The following is a 20,598-nucleotide window of genomic DNA, read 5'->3' as shown; positions in this document are numbered from 1 at the left end:
AATGGACGGGAAAGCTATTTTAAAATAAAGCATAGTTAGAGAATAAAAGTGTTCAGTATTTTCGACACAAAACCATGGCTTTTCAAAATTTATCGCCCTTCGAAGAGTTTCCCAAGCATTCCAATTTATTGAAAAACAAATTCCACTGAAAATCTCTTCGTGGGTAACAATGGACGCGAGGTAAACTCAATTCTTGCAGGCTGAGTTTACTTTTCTTCGAAGAATTTGAAACGAGATTTCAGTTTATCATTTGATATCTCTCTGATTTTACAAAATTTGTATTTGCATTGTGTGTATCTCAGAGTCTTTGTTCGTGCGAAAACTTCACATTTAAAGTGCATACTTAGTATGCAAACTGATATCGTTTGCAACGATGTAATTCTTTACGAAGTACTTCCTAATTACTTTGTAAACATCCCATCGTTTACAGAGGACACTTACAATTGAGTCGTAAATGTGATTGCTGATTTTTATTCATCCAATTTCCTGTCACGTTTTCGAGCAAACTGTCGTGACTCATAAAAAATATTTTAACTATTATTGAATACTGGTTTGCCCCTTTACCAGTGTTCACTTTGGATTTAACCATTTCAAAGTTTTCCTGAAGGTTGTAAAAGGAAATAGTTGATTTGAAAAATAATAACAGTATTACAATGAGGAAATGACTTGAACTACTTTCTGATTCTTTCCGCTGATGTCAAGACATAACTGAAATTACAATCCTGGACTTAGATAAGAGATCTACAATAACTAGCCAATTCGCGAAGCGCCATAGTCTAGGAATAGAACAAATTTTTATTGTCTATAATTTGGAGTTGTGAAGAACGTTTTAGATCGGGGTCGGTAAGGGGACGAAGAACTTCGTAAGTTCATGCGGATGGGAATCCCTCGAGTATTTTCAGCGAAATGACTACGATAGATTAAAAGGACAAAGATAGATTTAGTGACGACTCGGGCATTTAGTCTTTGGCGCCCTTTTCTGCGAATTCGAACGTAAACTTTATAACCTGTGCATCATAGTAAGGTTAGGGAGTTGAGCGCAGTTTTACGTGCGTAAAAATTATGGAGGGATGAGCTTGGGAATCAACGCAACTTTGCTCCTTCCGATAAAATTTTAGGAAAAGAAAGATGATAAGGAAAAAAAAATCTGCCTCTCCGATAGGATTAGAAAAACGCTTTCAAAATAGCTGATCCCAGCCGTTTGCAGGACATTTGCCACAAATAAACCGACATAATTTGACTTTATTTTGGCCACTGTAAAGAGTTTCCAAAGCTGAAGTTTCTAGCATCAGTCCTTTGTTAGATAAACTGAGTCCTGCGCAGCTCGACTCTTGATATCTCAAGGGCATACGTGGGTTCCTACGTAATTATAGCTGAGACTCAGTCTACCAGTTCCTAAATTTTTCTAACTCGCTCGAAAAAGTTACTGAGGCATCTTTCTTTATTCCGCGATCGAGAAATGGACTAATTTTGTCCTAACCTGCCCTACTCAGTCGTCAATTTTTCGCTTGAATTTCAAGCTATTTTACGGAGGAATAATTGCACAAAATTTTCCTATCAAAATTATAGATGAATAGTTAACCATTCTCTTGCAATGATGAGAACTTATGAAATAATGAGAACTTACGTCAACCAGAAGCATTTCTCGGTCGTTTGAAGTTAATTTCAAAAAAGCAAATCTATTCATTTATCAATGCGAAAAAAAGAAAAAGAACCATAAGATGGTCAGGATATGTGAAAGTCTCGGTACCACGGCGTCGCTTTATGAACAAAGCAATAGCAATCACGGTTTCTGAAATTCTCTTATTTCCGTAGTTAGAGAAGAGTACTTTTCATCGAGCGGTCTTAAAGACACTTCGAGGTATCTTAATAACTTGATCAGCTGTTATTGGTTTGAAACCTTGAAATGCATGCCCGGTTCCTATATCTTTCCAAAAGGCGACAAAATCTAACGAGGTGCTAATTATAATTAAACGCTCAAACATCGGCTTAGATACTCTTTATGGTGGCTCATTTACATCATAAACTCAGCTGATAAAACCAAGCTATCTGCTGTAATACCCTTCGTCGACGCAGCACCACAGTTTCTTAGAAACTCACACCCTCTGTTCATTTGATACGATATACCTTTTTCTGAATTTTTTTTTCAATAGATTCAAACAGGAATTATCTTTGATTATTATGTCGTCAATTCAAAAAATGTCAGTGTCTTCTGAATTAGCGGAAAACGCTTTCAATGAAACTGGTAGAGATCAATTCTGCTCTTCCTAACGTATTATGCCTGCCCTCAAAAGGATCGCTAAATTATACTTTTGTTTTGCAAAACTCTAGTCGTAAATTCGAATTTGGTACCGCCGCAACAGTGGGAGTAGTTATCGCCGATAATTGCAATATGAGAGTGTTTCTCGCGGCAAGAAACGATGTCATATTGCAACAACTCTGTGATGGATGAATTTTGTGTAATTTCAATAAAATAGCAATATAAGGGAGTGTCAGAAGTTCTAAGCCCTTCAGTAGATGTTTGTTAAAAGCATGATTTAAATAATTATCTTTTCATGAGATGTTTCCATTGTGAACGCCATAAATTATGCGGCTTATTATGCTGGCAGAATTTTCAACGTCTTATTCCGAGTTTTTCAGCAACCGAGGGACATTGTCAGAAGCTATAGCCTAGTGATAAAAATAGTTGTTTGTGGTAAAATATTTTCCCGTGGGTATTTAAACTACCGTAAAAAATTGGAAATGAGTTAAAAAAAAGTGTTCGAGCTTTCGCCGACCCACCGCGTTGTCAGCTGTTTGTATTTAAAATTTGACCGAGAAGCGTCAGTTTTAAACAAAAGTAGTTCTATTTTATATTTACATAAGTGCTTCAATACACTTTCAACCGCTTTTTTTTATGCTTTTATACTTATTTTCAAAGTCATACACCCCACTTTGCTGTATTTCTTTGTAATATGTATAAACACCTGCAAAACTGCAGACAGACTTAGCTTTTCAAGTAATAAGTGAAAAAAAAGTCAATAAAACTACTGAATTATTCAAGTTTGCAGCACTTTTGCAAAGATTGTTTAGAGAACAAAAGTTCAATTGCAAAAAAAATGCGTCCGCGTTATCTGAAGTGGCCAAAAACAAGTGCGCACGGTGACAGAAATGTCTGGTTATTTCTCCTATTAATATATGTTTTAAGGTTTTGGGATGTAAAAAAGAAAGCTACTTTGAGCTAGATGAAGTGCATGGAGTCTATTATTTTGATATAATCCGATATATTAGCACACGCATGGCAGTAAAATCCTCAAGCATAAAAAAGTTACAGCTGAGCTTTGTCAAGATCTCAAAAATTGACTTCAAATTTATCAAAAACTCGAGCAGATTTATCGAGATAATGAGTCTCACAAAAGAGAGAGGTAGTTTATAGAGCAATAAAAGTGGCACAGGCTGAAACAAACCCGAAATTGGCCAATTCGGGTCGAATCTACCGCTCTTTGTTATTACAGTCAGTTCGGTTAAAGAGGTCAACGATATCGTAATTTCCAGTGTGGTAATTTCGCGCAATTATTAATGAACATTGCAATCGACCATCTGTTTTTAAGCAATTAATTATAAAGGAATACCTCTCACCATTGATAACATCTCCGCCACGCTATATATTGGAAATTTAGCTTTTCATATCACTTACTTAAAACAGCAGCAATGAAGATGATAGCGCTTTCGACGTTGCTGGTTTTTTGTTTCCTGAATCGTAACACAGTTTCTGCGCGGTTGAACCCAAAGCCGATTGTACCCAACTCTTCGAAGGTAAGTTTTGTTCAACAAAAATTTATCCTTTTACAGTGTTGCGAACAGTAATACCACCTAAGAAAATGGGTGAATATATGATATACCATCTGGGGCTTTAATACGTGTTATCAACAGAAAAAAGAATTAATTTTGGTGTTAAAACGTTGTTTTTCTATTTCATCCCGTCTAAAATTACGTGTGAAACTGATAAAACTGAATCAAATGCTAATATTTTGGTATATGAAGGAAAGGAGTTGACAAAATTCTGAAACTTGGGGAGATCAATGATCACTTCTACCTCTGCTTTAATGAAATAGTGAAAATATATTCATTGGAAAAGCAAGTTTAGTGACTAAAGAATTGTGCCTTCACCTCATTCAAAGTGAATGCCCTGAATTTTACCGCCCACTAAAACCATTGACTATGAAGTTTAACGAGCAATAATACAAAAGCGATAACAAAATTTGAATATAAATTATGTTTTTTTCCTTTACTAATACCGAAGCGTTTAAAATTTTTAGGGTTAATTCTCTCGTACCCTTTTCCATTTTCATGGGTTTTTTTTTTGTTTATTTTAAAGATCTTGTTTAAAAACTCTGTAGGCTTCAATTTTCCTGTCTCGTCAAACTTGTTTAAATACTCTTCCCATTGTAGGACTTATCTCAAAACAGGTGTAAAATAAGTGTGGCATATTCATTAAAATATTGTTTTGCGTATAAAGATATGAAGGAATCAATTACTGATATATCAAGTTTTGTAAATATGTTGACACAATTTTTTTACTTCCGGTCTCAAATCTTTCTCGAGGCCGGACGTAACACCCTTAAATCTTGATGGTTTCTTCCTGGATTTGTCGTAAACCAAGGACATTGGAAGGTTTAAAGATATCTAAGGAGAAGTTGGTTAAATTGTACTGAATTTTAATTGTTTTATTCCACAGTACTGTGGACGAGAAATAGTATCACTGCCAGCTGGTGTTAAATATTGCTTTGACATGATTCCAATTGAATAATAATATCATTTGACTTGGCGCCAGATAAAACTCCCACTCCGCCACTGATAATTTTTCTGAATAATCGTAAAAAACTTCACAGATGAAGATGAGACGTGAATGATTATACGAACAGTTAGTCTAGTGTTGCATTTTAAGAAAAGTGGTTTTACTTTGATCAAATAGAAACCAGCTGACGTGTTGCACAAGTACAAGACAAGAGAAACAAAAATGGCCTCCAGTACAGAGCGTCAGATGGACAAACGGGTCTCAAAAGGCAATTATTTAACACAGCACAGTAAGATTACAACCGTTGTTTGGACGCCATTCTTTTTTTCTACTTTCTTTTTCCAGCTTATTTACTTAGTGCCTCCTTCGGGTACCTACTCTTAAAGTTTATTGTCTCTTCTATGAAAATTTAAGTCCTCTCAAGGGAAAAAATAAGTAACATTCTATCCTTATGATGTTTTTTTTTTTTGTTTTCACTCCCTTATATTCTCTTTGAAAACAACTAAATGAATTTTTACTAAAATGAAACGTCAATGCATGGTGAGAAGAAATTTTTTCAACTTTGATTACTAAGCATGATTAGCTCTCTTTCGGAGAGTTAGAGGAAGGCGTTTAATCAACTGAATTTGGTATTCAATTATTAGTTTTTACCCTAGAAGAATAAAGAAGCAATTGATTTATCATAAGAAAGAGATTTTTTTCCCGGAAATTTTCCGAAAAAAACCTAAGTAGCACTCGACCCAATGAGTGCAAATGTGAGCAGCTTGACTCCAGGCCCCGGTTGTTCGAAGGTCGGATAAAGCTATCCATTGGACAAATCTCTATTTGCTGGATAACGCTATACGTTATGCTATCACTTATCCACTGGGCCGCGATTTATCCGTTGGATAGTGTTAACCGCCTATTTTACAACTGGGCCCAGAGTTTCCTCGGCTTTTATGATGGGAGTGGAAAAAGAGAAAGATGCTGCCGCCATTTTGAAAACTGACAAGCCCCTAAGAAAGATACTACTGACGTGATCTGTCACCATGAAAATTTCCAACAACCGTAGCTAGCCTATTATTTATATCGTGTTATGCTGGCTGCACGAATTTGCTCATTGTTTGAATCATTGTCAAATCTTTAGAATTGCTCAACTATTTATTGTTGATGTCATCTTCCACAGCACAAAGAAACCTTCTCTAAACTACTAAATTTTTTTTACCTTTTCCGTGATGAAGGAAGAGGTGAAAAGGTCGTCGATTTAGATATGAAGTATTGCGGGCCATATCCCACTATTGTGCAAGTGAAAGAACCAATAAGATACGGAAATTTTTATCTACCCAGCTTTGTCGAGCTTCATCGCTGCGCTGGAGGCTGTGCATTGCACCCAAGTAAGTCTATTGGATGATCACCAATAAGAAATTGTCCAGGATAGTATGAATTTGCTCTAAGGGTTCATTTCGCTGAGTCTCGTAACACCCGAGCCGGAGTAATCGCTACAGCCAATCAAAGGAAAAGAAAATATTAGAAGAGCCAATGAGAACTCCTTGAAGCGCGGGGAAAACACAATTAAATCTGATTGGTTAATGGGGTGTCTCGTGGACCAATCACGGAGCGAAGTTAAGTAAAAACAAAAGTAAAGCAATACCAAAGCAGTCCTAGAAAGATATCGACGCTCAATTGAAACTGCAAATAAATAAATGGCTGACGAGGGGGGGGGGGGAAGGGTATAAGAATGTAATAGGGCCTATGGAGGGATTAGGTAGATTTTATCATGACACTATAAAAATCTAACCCTGACCCCAGCCTCCCCCTCCCTGTGATAAATAATGTTCCCCCCTTCCCCCATGAGAATATGAACTGTTGATATCCTCTAGCGAGTCCCTTACTTCTTGCCAGAAAAAATACACGAGCTACTTTGATTTATGAACGAATTTTTTCTTTTCAGGTGTTGGTTTCTGTAACGTGACTAAGGAAGAGAGTATCACAATTCACGTGACCGTGCATGGACACGATAGTCAAAATCAACGATTGCAAGTTGTAATGAGTAACCACACTGAGTGCACTTGCGCATGCGTACCACAAAAGTGTTACCCCAAGCAACGATTCAATACTGAGCATTGTAGCTGCGAGTGTATTGATATTAAGGATAAGGACAATTGTCAAGCAACAGACATAAAACAATGGGATAAGAATCATTGTCAATGTATATGCAGTATCGTACACAATTGTGACCTGGGATATAAATTTGATTTTAAAACGTGTCAATGTGAAGTTGACAGGGCAGGAATGCTAGCAAGGCTTTAGGGTTACCTTCGACCACTAATTTAGGAAAAAATGTGTTCTTGTGAAAGGTAATGTGCTGGTAATAAAGGGTACTTTTAAGAGAAGTGGTGGAGTGAACTCGCATGAAAGATGACCTTAGACATTTTCGTCAGCAGTCTTCTCTTACTAAGCTAAATAGGCTTTCCTCGGTTGAAGGCTATGTCCAATGCACCTTTTGATTGACCTAGTACTCAGGCCCGTTTCCACTCAGGTCTTCAGTTCAACACAGTTCTCGGCCTTTTTCAACCCAGACAGGCCTGCTTCAAACTAGTACTCAAGGCTTTCTCGACAAAGTCACCACGTCTTCCTTAACCCGTACCCAAGCCTTTTCCAACCTTGTTCCCAGGCCTTCGTCAAGGCAGTCCCAGGCCCTCCTATTGATCTGACGCGTCAGTAGGCTTGTCCCGATTGTGCTTGTAAACTGTTGGAAAGTTGCTCACTGGAATGCCAAAAAAGTTCCTACTAATTGCCAAAAATCCTATCTAAGTTTCAAAAGTTGTAACCTGGATTTTTTAATATTTTCATATTAAACGTTCATTAAAAAGTCCATGACCGTCCATAACAATGAATAAAGGCTGATAGTTTCTAAAGAAACTGTTTGGGGCTGCGTCGGTGGGGGTAACGAAATAATTTGGATATATCAACAAAGTTGAAATGGTAAATTGGCCACCATAACGAGATATATCAGCAAAGTTGAAATGGTTACGGTGGCCAATTTACCATTTCAACTTTGTAGATATATCCAAATTATTACGTCCATAACAATAATTACCAACATAGGTTAGGAAAATAGCTTGAAACACTAGTTAAAAGAATTGCTCACAAATATATGGGAAAAATTTAAAGATACTCTAAAGTCTAACAGAACAAAACATTCGAATCCCGTACAGGCCTGATTTTTTTTTTTCAGGTCTGATTTTCGCTATTGCATAAATAGCGCTTTCTACTGCGAGGATCATGCATCATACGTACCTATAACCGCAGTTCAAAGTATATGAACTTCATATATTCATTGTATCTGATTTATCCTCATGGCTTTATAACGAATCAACTTAACGGCCTGCTCCCAGTTGGCTTGTTAGCTCAATTGGTAGAGCGCTGCACTAGTAGCGCAGAGGTCAGTGGTTCGAGTCCCGTACAGGCCTGATTTTTTTCAGGTCTGATTTTCGCTATTGCATAAATAGCGCTTTCTACTGCGAGGATCATGCATCATACGTACCTATAACCGCAGTTCAAAATATATGAATTTCATATATTCATTGTATCTGATTTATCATCATGGCTTTATTACGAATCAACTTAACGGCCTGCTCCCAGTTGGCTTGTTAGCTCAATTGGTAGAGCGCTGCACTAGTAGCGCAGAGGTCAGTGGTTCGAGTCCCGTACAGGCCTGATTTTTTTCAGGTCTTATTTTCGCTATTGCATAAATAGCGCTCTCTACTGCGAGGATCATGCATCATACGTACCTATAACCGCAGTTCAAAATATATGAATTTCATATATTCATTGTATCTGATTTATCATCATGGCTTTATTACGAATCAACTTAACGGCCTGCTCCCAGTTGGCTTGTTAGCTCAATTGGTAGAGCGCTGCACTAGTAGCGCAGAGGTCAGTGGTTCGAGTCCCGTACAGGCCTGATTTTTTTCAGGTCTGATTTTCGCTATTGCATAAATAGCGCTCTCTACTGCGAGGATCATGCATCATACGTACCTATAACCGCAGTTCAAAATATATGAACTTCATATATTCATTGTATCTGATTTATCATCATGGCTTTATTACGAATCAACTTAACGGCCTGCTCCGAGTTGGCTTGTTAGCTCAATTGGTAGAGCGCTGCACTAGTATCGCAAAGGTCAGTGGTTCGAGTCCCGTATAGGCCTGATTTTTTTCAGGTCTGATTTTCGCTATTGCATAAATAGCGCTCTCTACTGCGAGGATCATTCATCATACGTATCTATAACCGCAGTTCAAAATATATGAACTTCATATATTCATTGTATCAGAACAAAACATATTGCTAATTAGTATATACACACTCAGTGACCTTGGCGTTTCAAGCAATCTGATTATGAACTTTGAACTTTATTTATTACACATTATTAATAGAAGTTAATATATATTGAAAAGTAAGAGAAAGAGGGAAGAATAATGGTAACATTTGGCTATAAAGACAAGTTTGAGAGGTGTACGATGTCCAAAGTAGCAAAACCTTTCTAGTTGGACATCGTAATGGTCATATAAATAGATAGCAGCCTGTAATAAAAGTATGTCTGTAGTAAAGTAAATAAACTGATTAGGTTTTGTTGAACAAAAGTTGAAGTTTTTTTGAAGGTTACATTTTTCCTTAAGAGTAGATCAGCAGCAAAGTAAAATGATCAGGTTTGGTTGAGTAAAAGTCGATGTTTTCATTCTCTTTTGAAATTGTTGTAAGGCATATATTTAAGATAAGTGGGTACAGTTTCCCATATCTTTGAAGCAGAGAATATAAAAGATGATTTTCCCAGGTTTGTGGATATTCTTGGTCTAAAAAAGTTATTATTAGTAGCAAATCTTCTATTATAATTATGTTTTTCAGATGCTGGGGTCAGGATATGAAGGAAGATGTCTGGAATGCTACCACTTTTAATGTTAATCTTGTACGTAAGAGAGCATATTCTGAATTTATAAAAAGCTTCCAACTCTAGAATTCCTAATAGTTTATAATAGGGATTGGCATTCTCTCTAGCATTTGCAAAGAAGATGCTACGAAGACATTTGTTCTGCTTAATACAGAGGCATTTTAAGTTAGTATTGGTGGCACAGCCCCAGGTAGTTATACCATAGCTTAAATAGGGATATATCAAAGCATATCATAATTGCTTTAACATATCAACATATTAAAAGGAATTATACTATGCTTTGACATATCCCTATTTAAGCTATGGCATAACTACCAGGGGCTAATAGTTCGCTATCTCGGGCCAATCAACAATATACACCTCCAAGCGAGTGAATAATGTGAAAAACAAAATAGGTGGCGAAAACTCGCGTTTAGCTAAAGTCTCAGAAGCAGAAATTGCCTTTAAATGGCTTCTTTTTAATTTTGTCGAGATCACTTCGGGTGTATATACTAAAACAATTATTCTTTTCAATAGTGGCTTTCGGGAATATTTACCGAGCCGCGAAGCGGCGAGGTAAATATTCAGCCACTATTCACCTCGATTTCAAAGAATAATTGTTAATTAGACATTTTGCCGTTATGATATTAGGTACGGATTACGATAGGCCTGAGAAACATTGTCAAGTGACAGGTTACGTGTTCAAAAGGTTCATAAACATTTACATTTGCATAAATTGAAGTTTTCTATGAAATCGGTGACTGTTTCGTGCTTCATATATCCTCCTATACAGGTTACGTGTTCAAAAGGTTCATAGCCTGTCACTTGACAACGTTTCTCAGGCCTATCGCATAATCTGTATCTAATATCATAACGGCAAAATGTCTAATTAGCAATATGTTTTGTTCTGTTAGACTTCAGAGTATCTTTAAATTTTGCCCATATATTTGTGAGAAACTCTTTTAACTCGCGTTTCAAGTATAGGTTATATTTTGTTCAAAAATTGCTCAAAAAGGCAAATATTTCTTGAGGTTTCTAGAACAGCAAAAGAGTTTCCCCAAACGCCAAAAGTTGCTGAAAAGTTGCCCAGCACAATACAGACAGGCGCACACTTCAGCGGGTAAACCTGGTACAAGTCTCTATCGTGCTGTAGCTTGCAGTTCGCAATAAGAACATTTTGTGAGTTTAACGAGGGCTTTGTTTGCATGTTCATTAAACCTTACTAGATTCTAATTTACTGTTTGTGTCCTTCAGTAGACCTTAAAAAACAAGAGTTTCATACGAGCTGTAACTGGGGGGGGGGGGGGGGGGGCGGGTGGAGGACGGGAGAATGGGAACGGGAGTGGGAGGGGAGGAAGTTTACTGAATGTTCCCAGATCCCAACTTTACCTATTCTATGATCTACAAGTAGAAAGACACACAGCCAACGGCAATTCATTTAGTTTGTACACAGAGTTAAATAAAATTTTTAAAATCCTAACTTAATGTGTTTTATTAAGGCGCTCGACTTTTGGACCATTGTTTTCCTATTCTCAAATCTCTAAAGGAGCTTTTCTCCCTTTTTATTCCCAATAAACCGATCCTGTTCAACTTTTTACCCGATATAATCACGCTAACTTATTTTTTTCTGTTTACCATACCACAACTCTGCGCCATGCGAACAAGAAAGAAGGCAAGGAGACACTCTATTTTTCTTTAAGTGAAGCACATATCGTAGGCAGCTACCAATCACATTAAAACATCATTGTACAAGGTGTTTGGCCTTAAAAGTACAAAAATAGGTAGCTGGGTTGCATTACATACATTTATTTGCTTTTTTTAACATATCTTTCGGATTTTTTTCGTTAATTGCCAGGCTATAAAAGTGAAAAAGAAAAAATGTTCTTTTTTTCGGCGTTCTAATTGGATTCCGAAAGCTACTCGAATTCTATATCACATCTAAAATGGCGTTTTCAATATATTTGATACAGAAAATTTCTCTTCCCATTCCTAGGAACACATGCACATGTGTCTAGCTCCTGATTTTCGTCATCGTTACATTTTGTTTTACAGTTACAGCGGCAGTTTCCGACGTCACGCTCGTGAACGGTAGCATTACATTGCACGTGACATTGACATTCGCACTTCACGTGCTCTATCACGGGAAGGGTTCGTTTTCCCGAGCCAGAGGTTTTCATGATGACATCAATTGTACGGTTTTTGGTCGATGTGCATTTCTCCCAGGCCAGAGCGTGGTTACAAGCCCCTTGGCAGCGGTTGACCCATACAAACTGGGGAATGTTTAGCGCGTTTCCTTCTCCATCTTCAACCGGTACAATTTTTGGGTGAGGCCCGCAACGAACCTCGGATAGGTTCTCCTCATCTAAAAAGTATGGAATCAAAGAAAATATTCAACATTTATCCAGAAGACTAAACGAAATGATCACTTAGATATCTGCATTTCTAAGGGAGAAAATTAACGATAATAGTGGCTATGCAATAGGGAAACACTTCTGTACCTCAACGAATTACCGCCGACGACGGATTTCTACGCATATATTTAACATTTGCGCGTGCGCTAGGTTTTGGCGCACAAAACGGATTTTGAGTCGTTTGCATGGTTGACTTTCTATTGTATTGCTTCTAAGCGTTGTTTTCCTTGCCGCTATTCTTTCACAGTATAATCTCAAAAAACTTTGTGTACGCTCTACATATATTCCAAAATGAACTTTCTTCCTTATAAATTTGGAAATGGGGAAATGCCTTCGACGAAAACAATATGCTTCGGATTCAGATGCCAGCTCCTCATTATTTTCCGCGAATTTCGCTAAATTTTGAACCTCGCCCGCTTGAGCCCGCGTTGTTGACCGGTACCTTTGACGTAGCATTTCGTTATTCTGCTCTGTCTACCAGGCCGGTGTATTATTTAAAGATAAAAAACATACTGAATGGGCACCTGTACCTCTCTTAGTTTGTCTAAATGGCTTGTACCAAAACCTCTCCCTTTTTGCCATAACGTTAGGTTGCAATATATCGATTTCCACATCCTAAAGGCAGAAAAAGTGAGAAAAGAGATTTAAATATAAATCAAAAGCGTTTATTTACCGTATCTTAAATTTGCTCCGCACCTCAGGCTTATTAAAATCAGCCAAGATAAATGCTGTTAAACCTTTTATCTCTCTCTGTTCTCAGGAAAAATAAATTCTCACCACCAGGCTCTTCTCAACTGTTGAATTCCAAAATGGCGACCATCACTTACTGTCTTAAGTTTCCACTAAAAATTGTCGCACGGTTGGAAATGAACGAAATTTTTAAAATTTTTTTTTTTCGATGAATTTTTCATCACATGAGTCGGCACGCCAGGTGCTCCCATTTAGGGAGTTTATCCCAATTCTGTGGCAAGTTATTTGCGCTAAGAAAATTTTTTTAGTCCTACACTGCGCCGAAAAAAAAAGAATAACAACGTTCTCACACAATAAAACGATCAACGTGTGCGGAAACATCACGCAGAAGAAGAGTGCAATTTATTCTGCCGAAATAAATTGCAAACAGCAGTAACATCATCACCCTAAAAGATTTTTTGTCACATTAAAACGCTAAGCCACTGTTTTTAAATTTTAAACTCTAAATAGAGCCCGGATCGAAATGTTTTGTTTTCTGTAGATAATTTATCCGATTTCATGCAGCGAGAAGACTTAACTCAAGGAATCAAAGTTAGTTCTTTATATCTACCCGTAGGAAGCTTAGATTGTTACAGCTTCTCTTTATACTTTTGAGCTAAAACAGACATAAACCGGCACACATCAGAGAAAATACATTTAAACATCATACTCGTTTATAGCGAAGCGGGCTAAGGACCAATGATTATTTACTGCCTGAAATGGGGGAGGGGGGAGTTAGGGGGACACGACCAAGATCCTACGAAACCCTTCCCCCCTTCCCTTCCGCGATGAATAATAAAACAAAGGAAGTTGATTTGAATTGTTGACGTTGTCTAAAACACGCCATTAAGCTAACTTTTTAATCGATCAAACGCAGCTTGCTCCGAGTTTGATAGCTTTAAGCGTTGCTCGGAAACCTTTCAACTTACGAGGGATGTCCAGTTGTTCACAACCAGAGCGTTTTTTTTTTTTTTAAACCGGGGTCACGGTGAAATTATCTTTAACTCTCTATCAGACGAATTACCCCCTACTTTAAGCTAAATTTTTAATGATCGGAAATTTAAACCGGAGGTACGTGGACTTAGAAAATTAATTTGACATTTGAGGCAGCTAATAGAGACAAATATTTACAATACTTCTGTCTCTTGATCAATTTCCGAAGTTTTATCTTTGCCTTTGATAAGCAATAAATTAACTTTAACACCAACAAAAGACTGAAGAAGCCGACAAAAAAAGCAAGGAAGCCATTCAAAAGGGTAAGAATTCTTTGTTCATTTCACGACAAAATCTAACAAAAGAAATTTCAAAAATTGGATTTTCATGGCTGCTATAAAACTGTTTCTCCAGAGCTTCTTAGATCAAATTGAAAGGCGAAAGGTAACAAAGAAATATGGATTATCATAAATTAGGTACACAATACTCAGCATTTAACAAATGTGCGCAACAGGTTTCCTGATAAAAACGTTTAAGTTGGAAGAGTGGGCAAGTTTTCTCTTTCAAACTCACTCGCGAAAAAGATAAATTTTTTCTTTAGTTCAATTTTCTTTTCTTTTCTAGGTTGAATTTTTTTCTCAAACGAATACACGACGTAAACTGATTCACGAAATGACAAAGCTTAAAAGTTGTGGCTACAAACCAATCTCTGGTCCTAAAAATGGAACAAAAAACTAACTTACACGAGATTATTCAGTTTTTTTAAGAGAATCCTAACTAACCCTTTACTAACCTCAGGAGAGCTTCTTTTTCCGAAGGTTTTTGACGCAAAAATTAGCGCAAAACAAAGGGCCCAATTGAGAAACGTCTGAAAAATCATAGTTCTGAACGTCAACGTGGTATTAGACCGAATGACCGAATGACCGAATTGAACGGATGTTCGGTCTTTATAATGTAAACACTTATAAACAATCTGCTTGCATCACATGCTTGCATATGGGCGTGCACAACACAAATGGTCCCTTTCACGACAGGAACTCATTGTTTAAAAGCAGGAACAAAAAATTAAATTATGTCAATTTTTGTTCGACATCCACAATGCCTATCTATTGTTAAAGCTTGCAGTTATTCAAACACTTAAAAACTGAGGGACCTTTCTTACTGGTCGAAATAAATCATTAACTCTTTTTCTTTGATTCATCGTTTACTGAGGTTTGCACATTGGATTTTAGTTCTTTAGTCTCCCAAGATGAAGATGCTTAATGCATTCTTATGTTAATTGCTTCCTGAATAAATATGGTCTATTTTCTACTGTTAACTTCCTTTCAGTTTTTATTAAAAATTGATTTTACGTTCGTTTTACGCATAAGTCGGTGTTTTGGGAAATTTTTAGGAACATCACCTTAAAACAAAGATTTTTAAATTTAAAAATAATATAGCAGTAGTTCAGAGAGGTAACGCCAATTCTAACGCCGAAATCCTCTCGATAAAAGATGTGCGCATTTTTAATGAGAAAATCGTGAAAGCAATTTTAGACGATCTGGGCTTGCGCCTGTTCTGCATGGATCAAAATTAATTTCTTTTTAGCCAATTTCAAGAAGAATCGTAGTTTTCTCCCTCCTGCGTAATTTAGTTGTGTAGAAATTTAAATAAGATTTTAGTCGTATTAAGAGCTGCAAGCAGGCATGCTTGCCTCAGACGCACGGCACGCTTAGATAATTGATTTGCGCCGACATGCTTGCGATATCTAACGACATAATTAAACTCTTGCAGTGAATTGGTCTTAGGTCTAAAAATCATCTTTATTTAAAAATTAAAATAGATTATGACATATATATATATATATATATATATATATATATGCGTACTTTTTTAAGCATATGTTCGATATGCTTTCCATTTAAGCTGAATCTTTAAACGACAAAAGAAAGTTTTAATCCAGTTTTTATAAAATTGAACAACTTACTTTCCTAAACGAATTCGTATATGAAACATCCTTTCGGATATACTTGTAAGCTACTGTTTATTTCCTTCAATTATGAAACTAGCTGTTCTCAGCCCGACAAGAATTCGTTTATCAAAGTAAATAAAAATAATTTCCATTCAAAATCCGTTTTACTTTTACAACTGTCTTTCGCGGTAAATTTATCGGCATTTTACAGAAGTTTACAAGGTTTCAGAGAAAGGCTACAGAGAAATGTGCGTGATGAGCAGCTTGCGTAATCTATGCAAATGATCAAAATATCTTTCAAGTTCAAAGGTTTGTGTAATTTATCTGAAGGGGGTGGAAGAGCGACGTCCTCAAAATACCAAATTAAAAAGGAGTATACTGATAAGATTAGACGCTTGGTCGCTGTAGTTTACCACAAAGTACTCGTAACGTGGTAGAAAATACCGGAAAGTCACAACAAAAGTATAATGAACAAGCGTGGTTAATTTAAATAAGATTAAGTAACATGAAGAACAATTGAGCGTCGGATGAGAAAAGTTGGCTTATTTTTTCAGCTGCCCAGAGCGAAACTACTTCCCGAATTAACTAATCTATTATGCTGCCTGTAAATTATTGTTCGTCCCCGTATCAAGCTCTAAAATGGTTTCATTCTCTTTCATGGCCACAGAGGGTTTCCTCTTCGACTATCATTGACATATCTCCAAGTTAACACGACAGCAGTGAGTTTTTTTTTCTTTTAGTGCTTGGAGGAAATAAACGTTCAGTGAAAGATTAGCTGTTTCTTCCTGATAAAGCGGAGGTATTTGTTTAGTCCGGCGGACCGCAAATCAGTTGTCCTAACATTCATCATATACAGTGTTTCTAAAAAAGAATGTAAAAAGAAATTCTGTCTTTGATCAATGTTTTTTAAATGGTAATCGGAGAGCAGACGTTGTAATAAGCTTAAGGTGCCTTAGGGCGAAAACATTAAGCCACTCAACATTTCATTGCAAGCTGTGCCACCGAGAAGTTTTAAACGTAATAACTGAAATCATGATCAAAATGGACGATGCATAACAAAAAAGCGGAAGGAGTAGAAAAAAGGGGGTAGGCTTTACCTCCAAGCAGTACGTAACGTAACAAATGAAACAATGATAAAATAATCAAATCAAAAATAGAGAGGAGAAAAATTAAAAAAAAAAAAAAGAGGCAGCTGGCACTAGGAGCACAAATCAATATAACCCTTTCACTCTCTGATCGAATTAGTAATACTCCTTACTGTTTGCCATACATTATTATGAAGTAAGTTCGGATAATTTGGTATTGAATCAACTAATAATCCCCTAGGTATCACTTGTCCGCTCGATATTTTATTCCGCATATTGCAAGGAGAAAATAATTCTGTATTGTCACTCCTGAGAGTTAAAACGTCCTGTATGCCGTTGTTTCAAACTCCTTTGATTCGTGCCACTTTGCATGTGAAAACTCTTCATCACCGAAACTTCTGGTCAAACCTCGGCCGCAAAAACAATTTCCTTCTGACAGCTGTCCGTGGTATCAATTTATCATTGCTGTGAGGAAGTAAACCTATTCCAGTTTCGCAAACTCCTGTATTTTGCAAAAAATTAACGTTTTAAGAAATATCTTAGGAATTTTATTTCAATTTATGCTGAAAGTTATCATTACGTTTCTAATGTGTAAACCTGAATTTAACCATTTGAAAAAGAAAGATTCTCTCTTACCACGCCAGGAGCCCATTACCTGTAATGGGCTCCTGCTCTTACTTATTATAGATTAAGAATGTTCCCTGCAAATGTAAAAAAGGAAGCTAAGAGTGTAATTTTCTGGCTGCATGCTGCATGTGGCGTGGGTTTTTCAATTTTAATCTCAGTTTGGTAGTTTCTAAGGGACGATACTTTGTCAAGAGAATTTGACACAGGAAAACTCCGTTATAAATTTAAAATCAATTTAAAAGAGGAAAAAAAAATTCTGGTTAGAGTTACTTTACATCACTTTAGAACTCGTGTCAAAATCTAAAATTTCCCTGAATATCAACGCTTCACTAGCTGATGGAAGAGGGAATGACACCAAAGGAAACTCGTACTAGCTCTCTCTCGTAAGAGAAATCAACAAGACTTCTTTAGGGAAAAAAGGCGGATAGTTTCTAAAGAAACTGTTCGGGGCTGCGTCGGTGGGGATAACGAAATAATTTTGATATATCAACAAAGTTGAGAATCGTTCTCATATACGTCTCATAACCGCAGTTCACACATATGTTTCATATGTTTGTTGTTGTTTGATTTATCATCTACGGGTTTATATCGAATTAATTTGATGGCCTGCTCCCAGTTGGCTTGTTAGCTCAATTGGTAGAGCGCTGCACTAGTATCGCAGAGGTCAGTGGTTCGAATCCCGTACAGGCCTGAAATTTTTTTCAGGTCTGATTTTCACTATTGCTCAAATAGTGCTTTACTGCGAAGAATCGTTCTCATATACGTCTCATAACCGCAGTTCACACATATGTTTCATATGTTTGTTGTTGTTTGATTTATCATCTACGGGTTTATATCGAATTAATTTGATGGCCTGCTCCCAGTTGGCTTGTTAGCTCAATTGGTAGAGCGCTGCACTAGTATCGCAGAGGTCAGTGGTTCGAATCCCGTACAGGCCTGAAATTTTTTTCAGGTCTGATTTTCACTATTGCTCAAATAGTGCTTTACTGCGAAGAATCGTTCTCATATACGTCTCATAACCGCAGTTCACACATATGTTTCATATGTTTGTTGTTGTTTGATTTATCATCTACGGGTTTATATCGAATTAATTTGATGGCCTGCTCCCAGTTGGCTTGTTAGCTCAATTGGTAGAGCGCTGTACTAGTATCGCAGAGGTCAGTGGTTCGAATCTCGTACAGGCCTGAAAATTTTTTTTCAGGTCTGATTTTCACTATTGCTCAAATAGTGCTGTACTGCGAAGAATCGTTCTCATATACGTCTCATAACCGCAGTTCACACATATGTTTCATATGTTTGTTGTTGTTTGATTTATCATCTACGGGTTTATATCGAATTAATTTGATGGCCTGCTCCCAGTTGGCTTGTTAGCTCAATTGGTAGAGCGCTGTACTAGTATCGCAGAGGTCAGTGGTTCGAATCCCGTACAGGCCTGAAATTTTTTTCAGGTCTGATTTTCACTATTGCTCAAATAGTGCTTTACTGCGAAGAATCGTTCTCATATACGTCTACGTGCGATATTTAGCGGTCAGACAGTTTTTAATCAGTTTGCTCACTTGTTTGCCCTCAGATTCATAGTTTTAATAGTGATCGTCAAATATACGTACGTGTCTGTATTTCCCATTATTTATTGTATTTCCCTAGTATTAAACCACTTTTTACTTAGTACAAGAAAAAGATGTATTTTTGAGTTTACATGCTCTTTAAATAAACGCTTTCTTGTAAGCTCCAGCTAACGCTTTCATAGTTAATAATGAACCGGTATATGGAGTGCGTCACATACGTCACTCGTTATCTTCAATCGTTGAATCATGACATAACGAGCGTAGTTATGGGTCTAGTTTTCGGGGGGCGACGACACTAGAATCAGGGGCATCGTAACTTGTGGGAAAATCTCAAGATAAATCTTAAAAAAATTGGATTTTTTATACGCTTGTTTTTCAAAATAGAATACGACTTTCGTTAGGAGTGAAGATGACAGTTTTATTTTCCTTCGATAGGCCGTCGACCAACCCAAATATTAGTAAATAACGGTAATTAACTTTACTTTTACTAACTATCTTCGTCTTGTGATGTTTTCCTAACGCAATTCGATCGAAGAGTCAAGTCCCTATTGACCGACTGCTCCTTAAAGAGCATCTTACATAACGCATTGCATACATATTGTTACGAAACTGATGAGACAATAAGAAGTACTTGATATATTCCACTAACTAATATTTCCTATATAACCCTTCACCAAAACATTCCATTTTTTATTCAAACTAACTTCACTTGGAGATCTTCATTTGGTAACGACTAAGTTCGGCACGCAGGCACAGTTCAGCAATGATTCGCTTGAAAGGCATTTTGGCCGCAGTGTCGGACACTCACACACATTCGCATGTGTTATTGTTCCACCCTGTGTTGCATCGGTCTTTGACTTTCTGCTTGCAGTCACAGTCGCAAATGCCAGCATTCCATTCATGGTTTGGAGACTTGTCGCAAAATTTGGGTGCTGATTTGCACTCACATTTGCAGATGTTCTCATTCCAGACTGACTCATTTTTGCACGAGCTGCTTTTGTCCTGTTTGCATTTGCACCTGCACTGGTCCTGGGCGAAGTTGTGGATTTTGTCGTCACACTCCGACTGGCGCGTAATGCAGTCACAGGCGCACTCTGTATGATTGTAAACGGTGATATTCAAAGGTTCTAAATCCTTATTATGGTCTAACATACGATTGACCTGTAAGATGATCTCTTCCTGGCGTTTAACTGTGCAGTTTTGGACCTTTTGAGTCGCTGAAAAAGACACGTACATGTATTAAACCTCTTCTTAAACAGTCGAAAGGCAGGATGACATTGACAATGACAAAGACAGTCTCAGGGATAATAAAAATGCTAATTACTGTAAAAAATAATGGGCATGCACAGATTTTAAACGCTTCAATACTATTTAATTCGATAACGTACGTCCCATTACATCAAATACATTAATAAAACAAAACATCAAAAACCTGCGTTTCCGAAAAACCACGAGGTTTCTTGTCAAAAACTCAACACGCACCAAGTGATAATAACAAGCATTACATTTCGTGACATACTCTACTGCAAGCGTGACAATTTGAGACATTTTACATTGATAACTGACGATAACTTGTGGATGACGAGGAAAAGTAAACGACTTTGGCAATA

The 20,598-nt window shown here is 37.1% G+C and overlaps 2 protein-coding genes and 1 pseudogene across 3 annotated transcripts in view; 1 reads left to right on the top strand and 2 right to left on the bottom strand.

The window, feature by feature from the left end:
- Nucleotides 1-3,610: 3,610 nt before the first annotated feature.
- LOC111342527 (uncharacterized) lies at nucleotides 3,611-7,149 on the top strand. Its single transcript, XM_022949628.2, has 4 exons — nucleotides 3,611-3,795; nucleotides 4,955-5,066; nucleotides 5,998-6,150; nucleotides 6,708-7,149. Exons 1-4 carry the CDS (start codon nucleotides 3,691-3,693, stop codon nucleotides 7,064-7,066), a joined length of 729 nt encoding a protein of 242 aa, XP_022805363.2. The 5' UTR covers nucleotides 3,611-3,690; the 3' UTR covers nucleotides 7,067-7,149.
- A 4,328-nt stretch (nucleotides 7,150-11,477) lies between these two features.
- On the bottom strand, nucleotides 11,478-14,712 carry LOC111342521 (uncharacterized). The gene is made up of 3 exons (XM_022949619.2): nucleotides 14,554-14,712; nucleotides 12,629-12,713; nucleotides 11,478-12,049 (listed from the first exon to the last, which is right to left on the bottom strand). Exons 1-3 carry the CDS (start codon nucleotides 14,638-14,640, stop codon nucleotides 11,640-11,642), a joined length of 582 nt encoding a protein of 193 aa, XP_022805354.2. The 5' UTR covers nucleotides 14,641-14,712; the 3' UTR covers nucleotides 11,478-11,639.
- Nucleotides 14,713-19,380: 4,668 nt separating this feature from the next.
- Nucleotides 19,381-20,598, bottom strand: part of LOC111342524 (uncharacterized) — an 8,481-nt pseudogene continuing 7,263 nt past the window's right edge. Inside the window, exon 5 of the transcript XR_015989393.1 lies at nucleotides 19,381-20,205. The product of XR_015989393.1 is annotated as an uncharacterized LOC111342524 (transcript). The remainder of the gene's footprint in view (nucleotides 20,206-20,598) is intronic.

This window comes from Stylophora pistillata, chromosome 7, assembly GCF_964205215.1.
Source record: "Stylophora pistillata chromosome 7, jaStyPist1.2, whole genome shotgun sequence".
Lineage (NCBI taxonomy): Eukaryota > Metazoa > Cnidaria > Anthozoa > Scleractinia > Pocilloporidae > Stylophora > Stylophora pistillata.
Note: the sequence above shows the minus strand (reverse complement) of the source record. Positions and strands in the feature narration are given on the sequence as shown.

Excerpts from the sequence above, each read along its gene's own strand:
- LOC111342527 (XM_022949628.2), top strand. The coding sequence starts at position 3,691 with ATGAAGATGATAGCGCTTTCGACGTTGCTGGTTTTTTGTTTCCTGAAT. Across the intron at positions 3,796-4,954 it reads TTGTACCCAACTCTTCGAAG|AAACCAGCTGACGTGTTGCA; the intron begins GTAAGTTTTGTT and ends TTGATCAAATAG. Across the intron at positions 6,151-6,707 it reads AGGCTGTGCATTGCACCCAA|GTGTTGGTTTCTGTAACGTG; the intron begins GTAAGTCTATTG and ends TTTTCTTTTCAG.
- LOC111342521 (XM_022949619.2), bottom strand. The coding sequence starts at position 14,640 with ATGATTTTTCAGACGTTTCTCAATTGGGCCCTTTGTTTTGCGCTAATT. Across the intron at positions 12,714-14,553 it reads GAAAAAGAAGCTCTCCTGAG|GATGTGGAAATCGATATATT; the intron begins GTTAGTAAAGGG and ends TTCTGCCTTTAG. Across the intron at positions 12,050-12,628 it reads ATTTAGACAAACTAAGAGAG|ATGAGGAGAACCTATCCGAG; the intron begins GTACAGGTGCCC and ends CATACTTTTTAG.